General features: G+C 38.6%; 1 protein-coding gene across 3 annotated transcripts in view; it reads left to right on the top strand.

Moving 5' to 3' along the window:
* Positions 1-247: 247 nt before the first annotated feature.
* The window catches only part of Elavl4 (ELAV like RNA binding protein 4), a 137101-nt gene continuing 118028 nt past the window's right edge, over positions 248-19320 (top strand). For all 3 annotated transcript variants that reach the window (XM_048815421.1, XM_048815418.1, XM_048815417.1), the window contains exon 1: positions 248-376. In XM_048815421.1, the coding sequence (XP_048671378.1) occupies positions 275-376 (102 nt within the window). In that variant the 5' untranslated portion in view covers positions 248-274. The remainder of the gene's footprint in view (positions 377-19320) is intronic.

Here is a 19320-nt window from a genome sequence, read left to right as displayed (position 1 = left end):
CAAATGGTGTTAGTGTGTTTCAGCTAGGGAGGAAGCGATCTCACTTAAAATTTAAGCGCAGCACTGGTAGCAATATTGGAGGAAAAGAAGGACTTGTTTATTCCACTTTTTAAGCTACACTGGACGCTAAGCCTAGAAAAAGGCGCCAGAACCACAGCCGGAATCAAACTCGCAGGGATCTGTCCCAAGGTCTCAGCGTACTGCGCCCCCTGGAGGCGACGGTGGGGGTGGCGGAGTAGCGGTGCCGGGCGGGCTAGCAAATCAGCTAGCTCGCATGGTGCGACCCTGCGGACGTCCTCCAGCAAGCCTCGCCTCGCCTGGCCTCCACCGTCTCCCGCCCTACTGTACCGCGGGAAAGATGCGCCTCGAGAACCAGGTAGCTGCGCCTTGGAGCCCGCTGTTCTTCCCCGACGCCCCGCCCACCCTCTGTCACCGGTGCCGGCGGCCGTCCGGCCACGTTGCCGCTATTGGTCTCCCCCGCGCCCAATCCGGTCACCCCATTCCCTGGAGGGGGTAAGGGCTCTGGAGGAGGCTGATAACGACAACCTCCCCTGACCCCAGGACTCCTAGCGGGCTCCTCCACTGCCCATCTGGAGGCATGGGCCCAGCGAGGTTCCCAGTCACACCCCGATGTTCCCCGAGACCTCTCGGTCTCCTGGGGGAGACAACTGAAACAACCGCGGGACACGACCTGGCAGCGCTGAGAAACCGCAGCCCCGCGCCACTCCCCTCTGCTCCTTTCCAAAGTGAGCGGTTCTCTTGCTGGCTTTGCGGAGCAAACTGGCGGCGCCAAAACGTCCGGGAGGCTTCCAGAGAGCGGGCTCCAGGGTGCTGGTTACGCGGGCGCCGATCCTCAGGGGTGCTCGGTCTGTGTGACTCTCGCTAATTGACAACACCCCGTTGGCTTTCCCTCATTCCAGCCTGCTGTGGACCTGGGGTTGAGAATATTTGTAGATGAAATTGAGAGGGCTCTCAGGTTGCACTAAGCAGTGCTCTTGTTAAAATAAGAAAAGGGAGGCTCAGGTGTCCGGTAGGGTATATTTGTGTGTTTTAATTGTTGCCTCTCTTTGGGCGGGGGGTTGTCATACATTTAGGATTTAGTAAACACTCAGTCTGAAGTCTTGGACCTGCTAAAGACTAATTCGTTTCTAAAGAGAAGCTTCCCTTCCCCCAGCATATGTTAAGGGACTTAGGGAGACCACAGGGAAACGGATGGGAGGGACTTCTAGAAAACAACTCCAGGTTTGGGGGAAAATGAATCATGCTGATTCCCAAGCTGTTAGCTGATACCGCTCAAGGGCGATAATTCTCATAAAATCTTCCCTCTAGGGAGTTAAATGCCCGCCTTCGCAACACAGTTTGTCGTGAGCTTCATGGGCCCCTGAAAATATATACATATCCCTTACCTAGTTGCCTGATTTTCGTAGAGCCCCTTGAAGAGACTGCCTCACATTACCCTCTTGCATTTGTACGCCTAGTTTTTCATCTTTTATAATACTTGCAAATTGACATTGAACAAGCTTTAACCTCAGTCATTTCAGAATAAGTTTGATGTTTTAAGTGAGATGTGAATGAAGCTCCATTCATGAGGGAAGTATTCTGTGTGAAGTGTTTTGTAAATGTGAGTGGGTTGAATTTAAAACACTGAATAAAATTAACGTAACAAAGAATCAAAAGGTTCAATCCAGATGTTTGCCTCCGTGCTTCCTTAATAAAGTGACAGTAAAATGCTGCATGGTGCCTCTCCTTATGGTTCTGTGGTAGGGTGGACTTTGGCAATGTGGTTTTTCCAAGAGCAGATTGATGGTTGGATTCCTTCTATTCATTTCTGAAAGCACTAACAAAATCCTCAAGGCTGATGGGTTTGTGACCCACCCAACTCCATAGAGGATTTTTTTCCTTGCCCATCTACTAGAATATACAAGAGATTTACATACAGATTTTCAGTTGAAGAACTTGTAAGTAATCCTCTTTAGTTATCATTAGTATTAGCCTAGAAACCTTTCCTTGCTTGTTAAGATAAGGTACTTGGGTGTGTATTGTAGTAGAGATGGGGTTGTGAGTTAGAGCCAGTGGCCTCACTAATTCCTCTATTTAGTGTGTGTTTTGGGTTAACAGCAAACCCTTTAGCATTTATATACAGAAAATATAATTTTTGCAAGAGGGATTCAAGTCATATATTCTTGGTTCAAGTCTGACCTCACCACTTAGTAGTTCTGTGACTTAGCATAATTAATTTCTTAGTTCTCCTCTTTTTTTATTCTTCTTCTTTCCCTCCATAAATGGATGGATATAATACCAACCTTACAAAGTTGATAACGGAAATTAAATGGAATACCATAGATGTTCAGTGCCTGCCACATGGACACTCAGTAAATACTATTGTTAACCAAACATAAACAGTAGCTACTGCCATCGCTACTTTGTCTGCTTAAAAATATCTAGCAATATTTGGTGTTGGGATTGACCACTAAGGGGTACAAAGGAGTTCCTGAGAGGTTTGAAATATGCTATGTCTTGATTGGGGTGTTGGCCAAGGGTGTATCTGTTTGTCAAACTCATCAATCTGAACCCTTATGATCTGTGCATTCCATTGTGTGTGTTATATCTCAACAAATTTAGTTTTTTAAAAATGATCTCCAAATGTGTTAAGTACACACCTTTGGGAAGCCTAATTCTTCATAATCTTCACTTCCAGAGGCCCATTTGCATGAGTCTATATTCTTCATGAATTCATGTTGAATTGTAAGAAAGTTAGAAGGCATTTTAATTTTTTAGGTTCATGTCCAGAGTGGTGATCCATGGAGAAGAAAGATTGTTAGCTTGTGCTGAGATTATATTTAATTTGGAACTTGCATGTAGTAGTTGCTTTTACTAGTAGCTTTAAAAAAAATGATATTAAAGTGTTTTATTATGTTCATTATCCAGTAAGATCAATTCCTGAAAAGTCATAGTGTTATTGCATCCCTCTCCTTGCTTTGAATAAATTCTTTGCATGTTTACAGTTGAGATAAGTAAAGTTCTTTTAGCACAATACATAGTAAATGCTGATAATGCTAGTTGTTGTTATTAAAATTGATATATTCATATTCATCCTTCTTTTGGAGGTCAGAAATCAACACTATATGGATTTTAATATCAATTCACCACAAAGATGCTGTGAAAAGCTTTTGAAGTAGTGACAAGCCAATAATTATTAATAAAATATTAAAAAATAAAATCTCATTTATGCAAGCATAATGGTCATATGCTTTTTGATGATAACTCTTGGGAATATAGGCAAAAACTACAATGGAAGTAAAACTGTTTCTGAGAAGGAAAAATATAGCCACAAAGGCCAGATTAACTTGTTCACTCACAGGCAAGCTCCATAACCCTCCCTTACGCTTTTTGATTCTTATAGGAGCCAGTTCTAACATACTTTGTTCCTTTGCTTCTCAACCTGCAACAGAGAAGTTCAGCTAGATAGAAGAAGACACATTGTGAGTTTCAAGAAATGTTAGCTGGAAGCAAGGGGTGAACAGATTATAAAGATAAGACATGAGAAATCTGTTTTAAAATCTTAGGTAGAATCAATAATTAGAGTGCTGAAAAATTACTGCTGGTTTTGTTGACATTTCTATTTTGTTCTCACAAAGGCTTAAAGTATGGGTTAAAAGGGGATAGTGTATAATATATATTTTAGAAAACATTCTATCTGATGTGATTAGAATATAAACTTGGGTTTGTTTAAAGACAAGCTTCAGTTATGTGGAGATTGTACTTAGGTAGAATGATTTATTCCCTCATGGTACTGCATATATGAGGCAGTCATTGACATTGTGGGGAACTGGATTTTTAAAATTATGCTCATTGTTTGATGCAGCCACCTAAGATGGTCCATGAACTAGGCTTTCTAGTGTTGCCATAATAAATATCATAGAGTGGGTAGCTTAAACAACAGAAATATTTCCTCAACATTCTGAGGATAGAAGATCAAGATCAAGGTGTTGGCTGAATTTTTTTAAAGCACTTTTCCTTGGCTTATAGATGGCCATCTTCTCTTCATTTCTTCACATGGTCTTCTCTGTGTCTTAATCTCCTCTTTAAGGACATCAGTCCTGTTGGATAAGGACCTACTCATATGACCTCATTTTACCTTAATTACCACTTTAAAGGATGTATCTCAAAATATAATCACATTCTGAGATACTGGGAATTAGGTCTTGAATATATGAATGGGAGGGGCACAATTTAATGTATATACATGATACAAGAATTTTATTTTTAAAAAAACTTTATATTGGTTATATTGATTCTTTCAAAATAGTTCAGCATGTAGTGTGTGAAACAGATCTGCTTTGGGTTTTTTTTTTTTTTTTTTTTTTGATACCTGAGCCTCTTTTATTTTTTATTTTGAAGCAGGGTCTTGCTGAGATTGGCTTTGAACTTGTGATTCTCCTCCTGCCTCAGCCTCCCATGCCACTGGGATTACAGGCTTGTACCACCATGCTGGCAACAAGTCCATTTTAATTCTTGTTTTAGAATAGTTCAATTTGGATTTAAATGATGTATTTTGCTGCTGCAGTGAGAAAGTGAAAAGTATTTCTCAAGTACCTACACACACAAAAACCTTTTATGTGTGAAGCTAATTACAGCTGAAGCAGAGTTAGGGTTGTTGTCCAACTGGAGATTAATTTGTTAAAAATTCTACTAACAATATTCTTTATTGATGAAGACAGATGATTGTGCAGTGGCTTCCTAATCTCTCTGGCTTTATAGTGATGGAAGTAGAAGGTTTAACTTTCTGCAAATAAACCATTTACCCATATCTAGTTGTCATTTGAGCTTTTAGTTTAACCTTCCAGGTACTCTGCAACAAATTATACAGATCCCTTAATGCATATTTTCTACATATTCAAGCCATGAATTTATGAACCCAAATTTGCAGGACAAGCAACCTTGGTTCACTCAAATCAGAGCCTAGCAATAGTTTACTCAGAAGTACCTAAACTGCCTACTTCTTAGTTAATTCTCCTTATCAATTTGAGGCTCATCTCTATTCCACGTGTTCATGCATCAGAATACAATATTTTATCTGAAGAAAAGAAAAAATTGCTAAACCTATGTTGTTTAGAGAATGACTTCCAAATTAATTTATGTGCATTGCTATCAGTTTGTGCTCACTTGTGCAACCTCTGAACAACTGGAAAAGTGGCTAGTGTTGATTTTGTAGCTGCCACGGAGTTCCCAGTGCTTTAAAAATTTTTACATTTTATTAGTATAATGATGGAGTTTATAGTTATCCACAGTATGTTAATTGCAAACACTTGTTATCTATAGTACTAGCTTGATGTTTGATCTTATATTTCCTTTAATAAAATATTGGTGCTTTTAATTATAATAGTGATTAATCAGCACCTAATTGCACCTACAAGGAAAAATTTTGGAACAAATTTATAGTTGTGATGAAGCTATTAGATTTAAAATATAACTCCAAAATAGCTCTACTTCTTGGAGTTTTAAAGTTGACATTGGCAAAAATTTGTAATGTCATTGAATCTCCTGAAACCGTTTTATGTAGCTGACTGAATGATTCATTGATTGATTGATTCAGTGAGTATTTATTGGGTGTACAGAGTGGGCCAGGCCCAGGTGTAGGTGCTTGGGATACATCATTGAACAAAACCCAGTTATTCCTGTCAGCAGGGGAAGCATGGGAGATAGACATTAAAAAATAACCATAATAAAGAAGTGTGTTGTATAGCATGTTAGAAGGTTATAACTGCTATAGGGGAAAAAGTGAAATAAGAAAATAGGGTTAAGAATTTAGATGGGATTGCAATCTTGAATAGAGTAGGCCTCACTGAGATCTGAAAACAGTTAATGAAGGTAAGAAAGTTAACTATGTAGCTATCTGGGGAATAGGCAAAAGGAATAGCCAGAGCAAAGACTTTAGGGCCAGAGTGTACCCGGAGGAGTTTAGGAACAGCAAGGAGGTCAGCATGGCTAAGAGGGATGAATGAGGAGGAAAATGATTATAAATTGGGTTACAGGGTTTGTATGCTGAATAAATATTGTTCTAAGTATCGTCTACCAATGAGTAGATGGATGCTTAGCTTATATGCTAAGCACATACTGTTTCTTCAGATGCTTGTTGCATGTTTCTTTGGCAAATAAATTGGTGTTTATAAAACTGGTTCTAATCTATAGCAAAAATGGAACAGACTTCTGAATCCTGCCTGACCACTGTGACTCCTCCCTTGCTAGGGGGATTCATTTTTCACTTACACTCAAACCATCTGATACTGGAAAATTCCTTTTCTGTTTGATGTTGTTCTCATGATTTGAACTTTTAACTGGAAAGAAAAATTTCCAGTTTAGAAAAATGCTTGATTTAAAAGTTTGATATCTGTCAACCTTGGGAGGCTTATACTATAGACTGGTATTATTCTTTCTTATTTGCTTTTTATAGGATAGATCATATATTTATGCATTTTGTCTACAGTTTATTGAGTATTTTTACATATATTATCTCATTTGACCATCACAGCAAATCTATGACAGGTAGACAGTCATTAAGTTTGGGCCCCAGTATCTTCCATATGCCTGGGAGAGCTACTCCTTCCCTTTTTCAAATCTTGCCAGTAACCTTGGGGCTGACCTTCACAGGCTGCATCACTGACTTCTCTTGCCATCTTGCCTCCAAAAGGATTCAGCCAATGGGAGTGGACGCTGACAGAATATCTGAGGCAGAAGGAAAATATAAAATATAAATAAATAGATGAATGAAAGGAAGTCTAGTAGAGTGGAGGGAGGAATAAAGGGAAGAGGAGGAAGGATGGGATTGAAAAGGAGAAGCGATAATGAAGGATCATGAACTGACATTGAATTCCATGCATGTATGAATTTGTCAGTATGAACTCAATTACTATATATAACTATAAAACTATAAAAAAGAATAGGACTCTTTAAAAAATACTATTCCCCCCAAATTTTTTTTTAAAAATATGCCATATCTTCATAATAGAAGTATGTAGACAGACTTAGGAATCATTTAGACTATTAACTTTTGGTTATTCATGGTGATGAACAACGGTAGGGATAGTATATGAATAGTTAATAATCTGTAATTTCCCTTTTTTATCTCTTTGCTGGTGACTTGATAAAAGGGGAAAAGACTTGAAGAAAGAACAAAGTAACTGTCTTTGCTCTTTGTCCTTTTTTCAAGTCTTTTCCCCTTTTATCAAGTCACCAATACTAATGATTGTCTCTAAAACATAGATCTGACCTTATCATTTCCCTGTCCTGCACTACCACAGAACGAAGCCCAAGCCGGTTGGCTTGCCATTCTCCATCTGTCTTCACCCTTATATCTAAATTTATAGCCCTCCATTTTCTCCCATTTAAATCCTGCACTTGGTCCACTGTTAAATTATTTGCAGTTAACAAAGCATGCTTCATGTTTGCTTTTGCCTTTTATATTTGACATTCTTTCTGCCTATGATATCATCTACCTTGTTCTGTCATCTGTTTAGAGAACCATTTATCCACCAGGGTTCTGTTGGGAAAATATCAAATGAAGCCTTTTGGACCCCATAGGTGAAGCTGACAGAGTTGGAGAAAGAAGTCCAGCTCCTTGAGACTGAAACTAGGTCTTATTTATCATTATATCCTCTGGGTCTTGGAGCCCAGTCGAGGGCTGTGTACTTAGTGGAGATCAACAACTTATTTATCGAGCAAATGATTCAGTGTGAGTCGATAAAAACCTTTAAAAGAAACATTTTGAAGTTGTTTTTCTTGTCTTGAATTAAAATGTCAGAAAGGTTGAGTGGGGATAAAAGTAAACAGAAGAAAAAACAGCAATAGTTCTGAGTAGTCATAAACTGCACAATTTCTAAATAAGGACTCTATGCCTTGGAGTCATGTTTTTGCTGCCTGAATGGGACTCTATACATCTCTGGTCTCTTATCCAACCATGGTTGGTTTGTTTTAGCTTGCTCTGCTATTACAGAAGAAGTTTTCCCTTTTTTCACCTCATGGATTGGTTGGTCATCTTTTACCCATGTCTCGGATAATTAAATCCTTTTAGTTTTCACAGCATGAGTTTCTGAACAAAGCCTCATCTGGGGAGCAGCAGTTTTGAGGATCTTATTCAGGTTATTGTAACGAGTGTCCTGGAAGTACCAGGTGCATGGCTGTGGTAATAGAGGTCAGACCCCAAGTTTGTATAACTAATCAGAGATTTGTACTACAAACTCTCCTTGTCCATTCAGTGTTGCCGGGGAAATGATACCAACTACAATACTATACTATAATTAGAGGTCAGGTTACTATTCCATTTAGGGACATATGGCTGAAGAACAGAGCTTAAAAAACTTTTGTACGCATGGGACAGTCTTGTGAATTGAAATAGTATTTCTCTTACTTTCAGTGGTGTGATTTATTCTTTTGAGGTATAAACTATGGAAGGCCAGAGCATTCTTACAATAAAATAATTTCAAAAGATAGTGGCATCAAAGCATTGTTACCAAATTAAAATAAACTTTATTTTCCCCTTGATTTTTTCAAATGGAAGAATTGCAGTACAAGGGGAAAGTGATCAGAGTAAACTAAAATTTAGCGATTGCCCCCTAGTCACAAAGTGTTATCCTATAGGAGTCAGAATGGACCATCATCTGCTTTTATAGATAAGTTCTGCCACTGAATTGTTTACTTTAAAATGGATGATTTTATGTTATGTAAATTTTATAAAAATTACCTTAAAATATTAAACTGTGCTGCAAAATAAAATGAAAAGATATTTTATACCTTGAAGTTTGCCTGTCATATGCCATTTGGTGCGATTAAAAACAGAATACATTGTCAAATCTCTTTATGTAGATAGTAAAATTTTGGAATTCAGAGAGTTAAGTATGACCTTTTTAAAAATTATTTTAGTTGTTTAGTTGTAGATGGACACAATACCTTCACTTTATTTATTTTTATGTGGTGCTGAGAATTGAACCCAGTGCCTCACACATGCTAGGAAAGCACTCTATAACTGAGCCACAACTCCAGCCCTAAGATGACCTTTTCAAGTAATGTCATTTGGGCATCTGACATCTGTATGTCAAAAGCTTGACTTCCAATATAAGCTGCATGGCTTTTCAGGGTATATAATTAAGTAGAGCAGAAGTGCCCATGTTTCCCAAGTCGGCTCAGGATACATCATATGCCCTACTCAGAAATCATGAGTGGTATTGCCCTTTGCATCTAAGCTGTGAAATACTGGTGGCAGAGCTGCAGCTCACCTCAGGTGGACCGATCCAGGACTAAGATGCAGAGCAGTGACTAAAGACCCTGTGAAGCAGAGGCTCCTGTTGTTACCACATGGAGGAGGACCTGGGAAGGTTGTAACTGAGAATGTGCAAGGCAGAATCTCTGTTCTAACTACTGCACTGTTCCCCAATGCTCCCACTTGTGAGAATATTCTCCCACTGTTATTCACCAAGTCTTAAATGGGTTACAGAACTCAGGGGCAGTTTCCACCCTTTAAGTCCCGGAACTTGAATACCCCACATCTACTCTATCTCTTGTTGGATTGTGGCTAGACAAAGCTGTCAGCTTCCTTCCTATGGGAAGACACCCTAAGTGCCTCATAACACACAAGCATTCAAGGTAGTTTTTCATCTGTTTTTCTTGTTGGAGAGGGGAAAAAAAACCAAACATGTATAATATTGAGCAAAGAATATCACTGTACTTTTTTTAAAAATCAAAATTTAGAGTAATCAAGTGCAGAAGAAACCTCAATATTCCTTGATTTCTCTTAAGATTGTCATATCAATCCTAAAATAAAGAGACTGACTTTACCAGTGTAGATTGTGAAAAGCAGAGTCTATATGATCCTGTGCTTTACTGTCAATAACCAAAAGTGATGTGGAATATATTTGCAAAATAACTTTTGTTTATTCATAAAATTATATGCGATTTTAATTTTCAAAGTTTGAATCTGAGCTGGACTTAAAGAGTAGCTATTTTCTTTGATAATGTTTTTAGCCTGAATATCTTCAGGCAGAGTGATAAGGCAGGCCACAGAGACTGCAGGCCTCCTTATTTCCTTTTAGTTTACTTGTCCATACATTATAATGTCTTACAGTCAAATGGGTTTCAATGTCATTTATCATATTCTGAACTATTATGGTATGTTGCCTCCCCATTCTAGAATTTTTGCTCATCCAATCAAGTATCCTTTATATTCCAGAAATTCTACTGAATGCTGAAAGTCCATAGATGAATAACAGTCTCTGATCTCAAGGAGCCCATAGTCTTATGGAGAAAATAAGGAAAATAAGTAGACAGCTTCAATCTGTACCCTAAGTGCAATGATGAGATATGTACAGGATGCCCTGACAGTCTAGATGGGAGGGACTTAATTTGTATCATTTCTCACTTCCTCCACTCCTGTGACATGAACTGCTTACCTCTTCCTGTCCCCCTAGCCTTTGCCATTGTACTCATCTGGAATGCCTGTTATGTCCTCTAATCTTCCCAAACTGAGCTGACCATGACTGCTCCACCTTCTTATGGGAAACCTCCGCACTTAGCATTCCACATCCACCTTAGTTGATGTTTGTAGGTTTGTCTCTTACTTCTCTGTGTGACTAGTGCCTAGTTCATGTCTAGCTAATAGAAGGGGCTGAGGAAGTGCTTTTTAATCAATGGAGGAGAATTATTTGTTTAATTAACCTGTTAACTCTCAAATTTTGAGTCCTTCAAGGTGTGAGTAGAAAACAGATTTGGAAATAAATGCACGGGAGGGGAATGGTGGGGGCAGATGAATTTCACCTTTCATTTGAAAGTTTCAGACTTAATTTCCCACTGTCATCTGCAGATGTGAATTCAGGGACATTGTCCTGCTTCTTTAAAATTTTGGTTTGAATATGGACAGATGTTTTATATCTTGTTTCCCAATGATACAAATATGTTAAGCTGATTTTTTTTATCCAGACATGCATATATTTTGTTTGTTTGTTAAGTCTACTGTCACAATTAGAGTGCCCTCCACATGGCTGCCATAGTGCCAGGAAGTGCTCACACAGTGTCAAACAAAAATCACAGTCTGTGTCCACAAGAAGCTTTCATACTATTAGGATAATTAGGTTCTAAACAAGTACAACCTGACTGTCCTCTAGACCCCTCCAGTTAATGTGTCCTAGGACAGGACACTTTAATGTTTGTCATTAAGTCCAGTGAATCTACATGCTCTTACCTACCAGATGGTGTGCTGCTACCCTGCTCCTTTCTTGTGTTTCTTTGGGTGCCCTAAAAGGCCACTTTTTTCTTGAAATAATGCATATTATCAACATACTTTTGGTACTTGAGTAAACCATTCATAAATGGTGGTGATAATGATGATATTGTGTCCTTCTACTCACACTTTTGCCACTCATACTACTAGCAATGTTGGAACCACCCACATGATGTGACCTGCTGGTGTATTAGCTTTCTCTGGCCACTGTTTCTAGATGTTTGTTCTGATATCAGCATCTACACTGATCTACTGTGCTATGCTCATTTCACTTTCTAACCACCCTCTTCCCCCAAGATTTATTGGAGCATCTGCTTTTACTTCTTTCTGCCACTTTGCATTTGTTTCAATTTTTCCTTCCTGCAGATGCTAGGTTCTTACCTCCATCCAGTCATTAGTGAGTCATTTTCTTTTTCTTTACACACCTGCTTTCATGGAGCTCCTATAGCATTGAGGTTTGGGCTCCTAATGACAGAATTCATTCTTTTTTTTATCACACAGCCTTTTGTTTTCTCAAACTGTTAAGTGTAGCTTTCAATTAGAACCTTGCATTGCATCTGGAACCACTGATCCCTTCTAATCTTCGTCCCTTTATTTCAGCCTCTTTCCTCAGTTATGGTGTTCCCCCCCTCAGAAATTCCTGTTTTTTCCTCTTTTTAACTGGAAGTGACATCTAAACTAAAGAAAGAGGGTGAAGCAGTAATCAGCCGATGGAAAGGGAGAGGCAGCATTGGGTAGGGTACTTAGAAAAGATGAGAGATCCAGTAGAAGGAATAACCTGTACAGAGTCCCACAGATTGGGAGCAGCATGGGTGTGTGAAAAGTAAGTTGTGCTGAGGGACTTAAGCATTGCAGTGTGATTGGTGTATGGTGGAGTGCAAGGATGTACATGGCAAGAGGTATCCCTGGGAAATGAGGGTGTATCAGATCAAGATCTTTCCTGGATATTGAGAACAGAAAGAAAATAATTTCGAAATGAAACTGGTTGAATTTACCCACGTGCAATTGTGTTAATTTTTCTCTGGATTCCAAGGGCTGAAACATCAGTTACTGGCATTTTGTATACATTATACATGGCTAACATTTCTTCTTCGTCCTCTTCTCCATCATTTTTCCTAACCCATGTGACTGGTCTAGACTTATCCATTTTCTGATCTGTTGATTAGCATGACATGGTGATTGCTTTATGATTCCAGGATCTAGTTATAAGCTTTGTCAACTTTTAAATGAATCTTTAAGAATCTCAGATGAATCCTTTTTGCCTATATGTAAAGAATTGGCCTTGTCCAAATCCACTAGATTTAAATAGTCACCACATGGATATCTTGAAGATATAATCACCATGACAACTCTACAACAAAAATCATACACCTATGGCAACAGAAGACTGGGTTCTTACTGAAAATCTCTCATTCTGTGCATCTTCATATTTCCTCCCATATGAAACCTTACCAGACAGTTTAAGTCCATGTTTCTGACACTCCTTTGAATTCTAAACTTTGCCTGTTTATTCCATTCATTGAACAATAAGTAATGCCCTCTTACATTTCATTTCTTTTTTTTCAATCATGTGTTTCTTAATGATAAGGCTATGTTCTGAAGAATGTGTTGTTAGGTGGCTTCATCACTGTGTGAATATCAAGTGTACTTAGACAAATCTAGATGATAGATGTCAGTCACTCAGTGTGACCTCTGGATGCAACAAGAAACTTAGTAAACAAGATGTCTGAGACAGCTGGTGTAACAAGGCACAAATAGAGGTATGCTCTAAAATAATGACAAAACATAGAGAATAATAAATATATAAACCAGTAAACTTGTCATTTATTATCATGGCCAAGTATTAGGTATACATAATTGTATGGACTATACTTTTATACAATGGGTAATACAATAGGTTTATACCAGCATCACCACAAACACACAAATAATTCATTGTGCTATCACTATTATGTCACTGGGCAGTGGGAATTTTTCATCTTCTTTATAATCTTATAGGAACACCATCATATATGTGGTCCATCATTGAAACATATTTTGTGATGCATGTCTGTACATCCTTTAGCTTTTTGTATATTTTAGTCTTAGATTCCCAAATAGTATGAGTTCCTTGAGAGCAAGGACCATGAATTTAACTGCTTTGAAGCCTCCCAAGGGCAGACCTTGAGCTAGAGACAAAGAGGATATTTGTTACATGTTTGAAACGGTTGGCAATTAAGCTACACAAAGACATGGAGAACTTGGAGCAACCAGGCAAATGGGCATAGGCTCTGGAGTTATCAGACCCACTCATAGGCTGGGTAAGTTGGGGAGGCAACAGTCTTAGTGAGCCTCACTCCCATCTTTTCTTCTTTCCTCTGTAAGACACAGGTGATGGTGGAAACCTCACAGGTTGTTGTGAGGATCAAATGGGTTGAAGTCATTTTTGTTATCATTATTGCTTATAGAAATGTCTTTTTGAGTTGGAACAATCTGAAGTGTATGAGAAGGGTAGGACAGTAGAATGTAGAAAGTTCCTTATTTATTTGGGTAAAGTAAAATATCCTCTTTCTTGGACTAAGTGCTGCTCTGAAGTTGTACTGTCTGATTTCAATTTTGGCCCCATTGTTTGTTAGCTGTGCAATTTGGGGGCAAATAAACTTAACATCTGTGCACCTTAATTTTATAATCTATAAGATGGGGATAATAATATTTACTGCATGAAGTTATTGTGAGAGGCAATGAATCCATTCTGGTAAAGTGCTTATTAGCACAATGCCAGACACATGGCAAGGCTTGGGGCTGTATAACTAGGCACTTTAAAATGCAATGTTTAAAATGATGAGTGTTTGATATTGCTCATGAGTCCACAAGTCAGATGGGCTGTCCTTTTGACCTCAGTTGGGCTCAGTCATGCATTTGCAAGTGAGCTCTGTGGCAGGTTCACAACTGTGCTGATCTTAGCTGGGCTTTCTCACAAATGGAGTTAGTGGGCTATACACTATTATGGGATAGTCTTGACTGGGCTCACTGGGCTGTCTTCCTTCCAAAGGACGACCAGAACTTATTCACATGATGGCTGGGCAGGGTTCCAAGAGAGAGGTAAAAGTAAACAAGAACTGACACAGTGGGATTTCTACCCCATCCTGTTGGCCAAAGCAGATCATAAGTCCAACCCAAATACAGGGGTGAGGAAATAGATTACATCTCTTTATAGAAACATGGGCAAAGTCACATTGCAGAGGGTATGGATTCAAGGACAGGTAAAGATTGTGGCAAGTTTTGCAGTTAATCTACCACATTGCACTTTCCTTCTAGAAGTAATGAAAATAAATATCTGTATCTTGGTTTGCAGATTGCAAAAGATCTTTTGCTTTTAATCACTGAGTCTTACAATAAGACTGTGAGTTCGTTTGGGAGCAGGGCTTTATTATTTGCTAGATACTCTCTTAGGCACACCTTCCAGCATAATTTGATTGCTAACCTTTGAGTAGCAAGGTTTCCTCCCAAGCCTAATGCTCTCCTGACTCTTTAATACCCATGTTAGTTACTTTCATGGCTTCATGTTCTGTATGCAGGGACATTGATACTGCAGTCTAAACCTCCTGGAGCTTTGTTCTAATGTATCTAACAGCTGGTTGGCCAACCCCTCATAGTTGTCACATGGCTACCTCAAGCTCAGCATGTCCAGATGTATAGCCAGATGTGTTATTATTTTGAAATATGATTAGGCTGATAATTCATAGAGCCAAAATGCTATGAAAATACAAAACACATGGAGAAATTGTTCAACTAGTCCATAACCTTTATGTATAACTTTAACCCCTTCAAGTTTAGAGACACTGAAAATGTAATTTAGATTCTTAAGAGTGTGCTCTTGGGATAAAGGCATTTCTTATTTGCCTCAATCTTGGTTTGGTAGGTAGGGTCCTGAATGTAAATTGGATAGCTGAGGAGCTTAGATTTTAGAGTTTTTATTTAGGGTTTTAGTGGTGCTACTAAATATAGCATGTCCCATTTTTCCTTTTCCCTCAAACTGTCTCATTGATGTAACATGAAACCAAATAGAACAGTGTCGAACAGCTTGAAAGAGTGAATATCATGTGTTGAAAAGGAATATCACAGTATCACCTGATAAAAATAGCTTGTACCCACAGCAAGCGGAGATCGGTGCACTCTGAAAGAGTGCATGTTTTTAAAGGTGGTATTCACTCCCCACCCTCTGCAAGAAATTGTTAAGTGTTTGCAAAAGCCCTACCAAGTAAGAGGTTGAAGGATAAGTATGGTGGGGGGGAGAACTTCTAAGCTTGGTAACTAAGTAATTCATTCCTAAAAAGAAGCAACAGAAATGTAGTTAAAATGTCCCTTAACTTTTCCAAGTTACCAAATATGTTCATATCCTTGAGGATGGAGATAGAGTTTTGACAAAGTCAAGATTAAAGAAGTCTGAAGAGAAACAAGTAAGGAACCACTTCATTTATTCAACATACTTTAACCAAAGGACCACATCATGTATTCATTCAATAGACATTAACTAAGAACTTCTCTACCTTGGGTGTCCAGAGAATACAAAGGTGGAAAAATTCAAGGAGTTCCCAACCACATAGAGAAGATGTACTATACAGGTAAATATGGATTTAAATATTTCAATGTTGAAATGGACACATATAGTCAGAAGGGTGTAGATAAAATGATAGAGGTTGTTATGTTCTGTCATTTATTTATTCTAACAAAAATTATTGAGCACCTGCTACATCCAGGCACTATAGTAGATTCTGAGGACACAGCTTTCATTCCAGTAGGACACATAAATAATAAGCTAATAAATCATTAAATAAAATAATGAAGTTTCAGGTCATTAATAAGTGCTATAAGGAAAGTGAAATAGGTTAAGGGAAGTAGGAAGAAGTTGTTTTAGGTAGGTGGTCAGTGATATGTAGAGATGGGGATGGAGAAACTAAGGCCTTTCTGAAAATAAAGATTAGACATAACTAACTACACATGGAAAATAAAAAAGATATTCTCGGGAAGAGCAGTCTGCTTTAACTGGCTTGAAGGGGGTGGAGCTCAGGAGAGTTGGCAAACTTTCATCTTCTAGTACTAAAGATCTCAAGAGGGAGAAGGCAGGATCAAGTTGGAACCAATGGCTGAAGGTTTCAAGGGTGAAAAATCTATGCAGTTTAATAGCAGAGTGTAGAAGGGCTTCTAGCACTGTGTTAAAAGAGCATGGTTAACAGCCTGTGAGTGCTGTCTTTGTCCTCCCTTTTGCCTATCACAATATCTGGCACATAGTAGGTGCTCAAGAGTTGGTTTTGAATTGCTGTTCTGAGCATCACACATCTGGCTGTATGAAATCCACAGATCTTCTTGTGACTATTCAGTTGAGGTGACTATGAATTTAAATGGAGATCTCCAGATAACTTTTCCCAGAAAGGATGATCTATTCTGTTTTGACCTCCCTGGATGAAATGGATTAATAATAATCCTTCTTTCATGTAATGGTGTTTTCTCTTCCTAGGATCTGAGAGGGGTTTTCTTGACCATAAAACTACCTGATTTGAACAGTGTATGGCAATTTAATTTCTATTTACTCCAATTATTTGCAAACATTTATTTCTTTCAGAGAGAATAAGTAATTTACCTGGGATTTCACAGACAGTAATCACTAAGGCCTTGTGCCTCTAAGTCCATGTTCTTTCTACTATCCTCCTGTCTTATGTGAAACAGATTTCATTTCATGCAAGCTCTGTTTACATATTTCTGTGTCATATTTCAATTTCTTCAATAGCAGCATCATTTTACCAGCTAAGGGGACTACCTACTCTGGATGGATGGAGGCCTACCCACTGTGATGATTAAGACAACTCCCTGATGATGGAGCTCTTCTGGACCTCATGCCCACCCCCATTATTGTCACCTATCTCTGTTGACATATCACATTTACACACTTCCCATGCCTTCTCATGCTTAGCTTATTTTCTTGTTGCCTCTGGTTGAGCCTTGTCTCCCTAAGTGGGTTGTATATTCATCTGATCCAAAGGCTGTGTTTTAAACCAAGATTTTATTAGTGTTTTGTCAGCATTAGATGTAGGTACTTGTGAGCTACTTATTGATTCAGAATCACTCATGGCTGTAAGGAAAGTTATGGTGAATTCCTCCAGAACGGGGATCATCTTGTTAACCTTCCTTGTATTCCATACCACTAAAGTAGTTACTCAGTAAGTTTATTTTGGATATGTGCTCTTGATTCCCCTATGCCCTTGAAACTTGTGATGTTGTTTATCTTACCATCCTTGAGGCAGGGTCTGGGGACTTATCTGCAATAATAATAATAATAATAATAACAGCTTTTTTGAGTATAAGGTATTATACTAAGTACTTTATAGGAATTCTATCATCAAGTCCTTATAACCATCCTTTGAACACATGAAATCTGACTCCAGAGCCCATACTCCTCACCTTGATGCTAGATAGCCTTTGTAGCCCACCCCATGCTTAGAAACTAACAGGGGTCAACCCTTGTGAATTTCTAGTGAAGGTGGATTGAAGGTATTACCTATTTTAAACATTCCTAAATCCTTTCTGTTTTAGTGTCAGGGCTGTTATTAATATCTCCTATGAAATTCTGTGGTTTCTTTTTCCTCTTAGGTATATTTTCTAAGTACAGAATTATTTCAGGGAATAGCTATACTGAGTTAAAATTGATGTATTTGCCATCTTTGGGTTTGCCAGGCAACAGGATTCCTTGTTTTCCTGAGCTTTCTTGACACAGTTAATGGTGTTGGACATAGAAGGAGATGTGGGATGTAAATAGAGGTTACTGCAATGGAGGGAATAGCAGTTCTTGGGCAGAGTGGGAGATTTAATAAAACTACAAAAAGCTAAAAAGGCTCAAGATTGCATTTATTTTTCTGAATCCTCTTTTAGATTCTGCCATTTTACGATGATGTCTGGAATGTTTGGTGGGTAGGGAGAATGTGGGATCCTCTATGTGGCTCATTTCCCCATAATTCATTTTTCTCTTAATTAGCCTATTCTTTAATTTGATAGCAAGACTGTAGAATAGGAAAATTCCACTGCTAAATGGTAAGGTCTCAGAAGGTCAAGGAAAGCTACATAATCTTTTTAGGTCTTGATTCTTTCCTCTATAAATACCACATACTCCTCTGCACTTCCTAATGGTGGCTTGCAATATCCAGCATTAGCCAATCTCAGCCTGCCTCTCAGACCTAATCTGGGATCACCATTGGTTCTTTCTCACACCACTCAAACTCACTGGCCTTCTTGTTCTTCTTTCGGGATGCTCAGCTGGCTACACGGCACCACCCTGCTCTACCTGCACCTCTAAAACCTCATGTGGATTCCTTCTCCATGTGGCTCAGGCTTCTGCTCAAAGGAACCCTCCTCAGATAGCCATTTCTGACCCCCGGTCTAAAACTCTTCCCTCCTTGCCTTCTTCTGTCTGTTGGCTTATGCTTTCTCCTTATACTACTTACTATCTAAAACTATCTTAGTATTTGGTGGCCTGTTTGTTTTCTTCACTTGAAAGTAAACTCTATGAGGTCAGGGACTTGGTTTCCTCATCTCCTCAGCCCCTGCGACTGTGACTGGCACACAGTACCTAGAAAGTATTTCTTATTGTGATGTAAACATGCCAGGCACTACCCATTCCACAAAGAATGAATAAACTTCTTAATATCAGCTTTGCAACACCTTTTTCCTGGGCTATGCATCTTTTATTTTTACTAATTTAGCCAGTAAAAATTCGATGGACAATTTGCTTCCCAAGACAATTTGCTTCCCAAGCTAATGACTATAGCTTCCTACTGGATAGGTAGCTTGCCTTTGAGGTAGGAATTGTTAGGTGCAGTCTTATTGCTGAATGCCAATTTTGAGAGAAGCAGTTAAGATACGGTGAGAAGAACTGAATTTGATATGGCATTATGTAAAAATGTGAATGTGTAACTGATGTGATTCTGCAATTGTATTTGGGGTAAAAATGGGAGTTCATAACTCACTCGAATCAAATGTATGAAAGATGATATGTCATGAGCTTTGTAATGTTTTGAACA

Source organism: Marmota marmota, unplaced genomic scaffold, assembly GCF_001458135.2.
Source record: "Marmota marmota marmota unplaced genomic scaffold, marMar, whole genome shotgun sequence".
In the NCBI taxonomy this organism is placed as follows: domain Eukaryota; kingdom Metazoa; phylum Chordata; class Mammalia; order Rodentia; family Sciuridae; genus Marmota; species Marmota marmota.
Note: the sequence above shows the minus strand (reverse complement) of the source record. Positions and strands in the feature narration are given on the sequence as shown.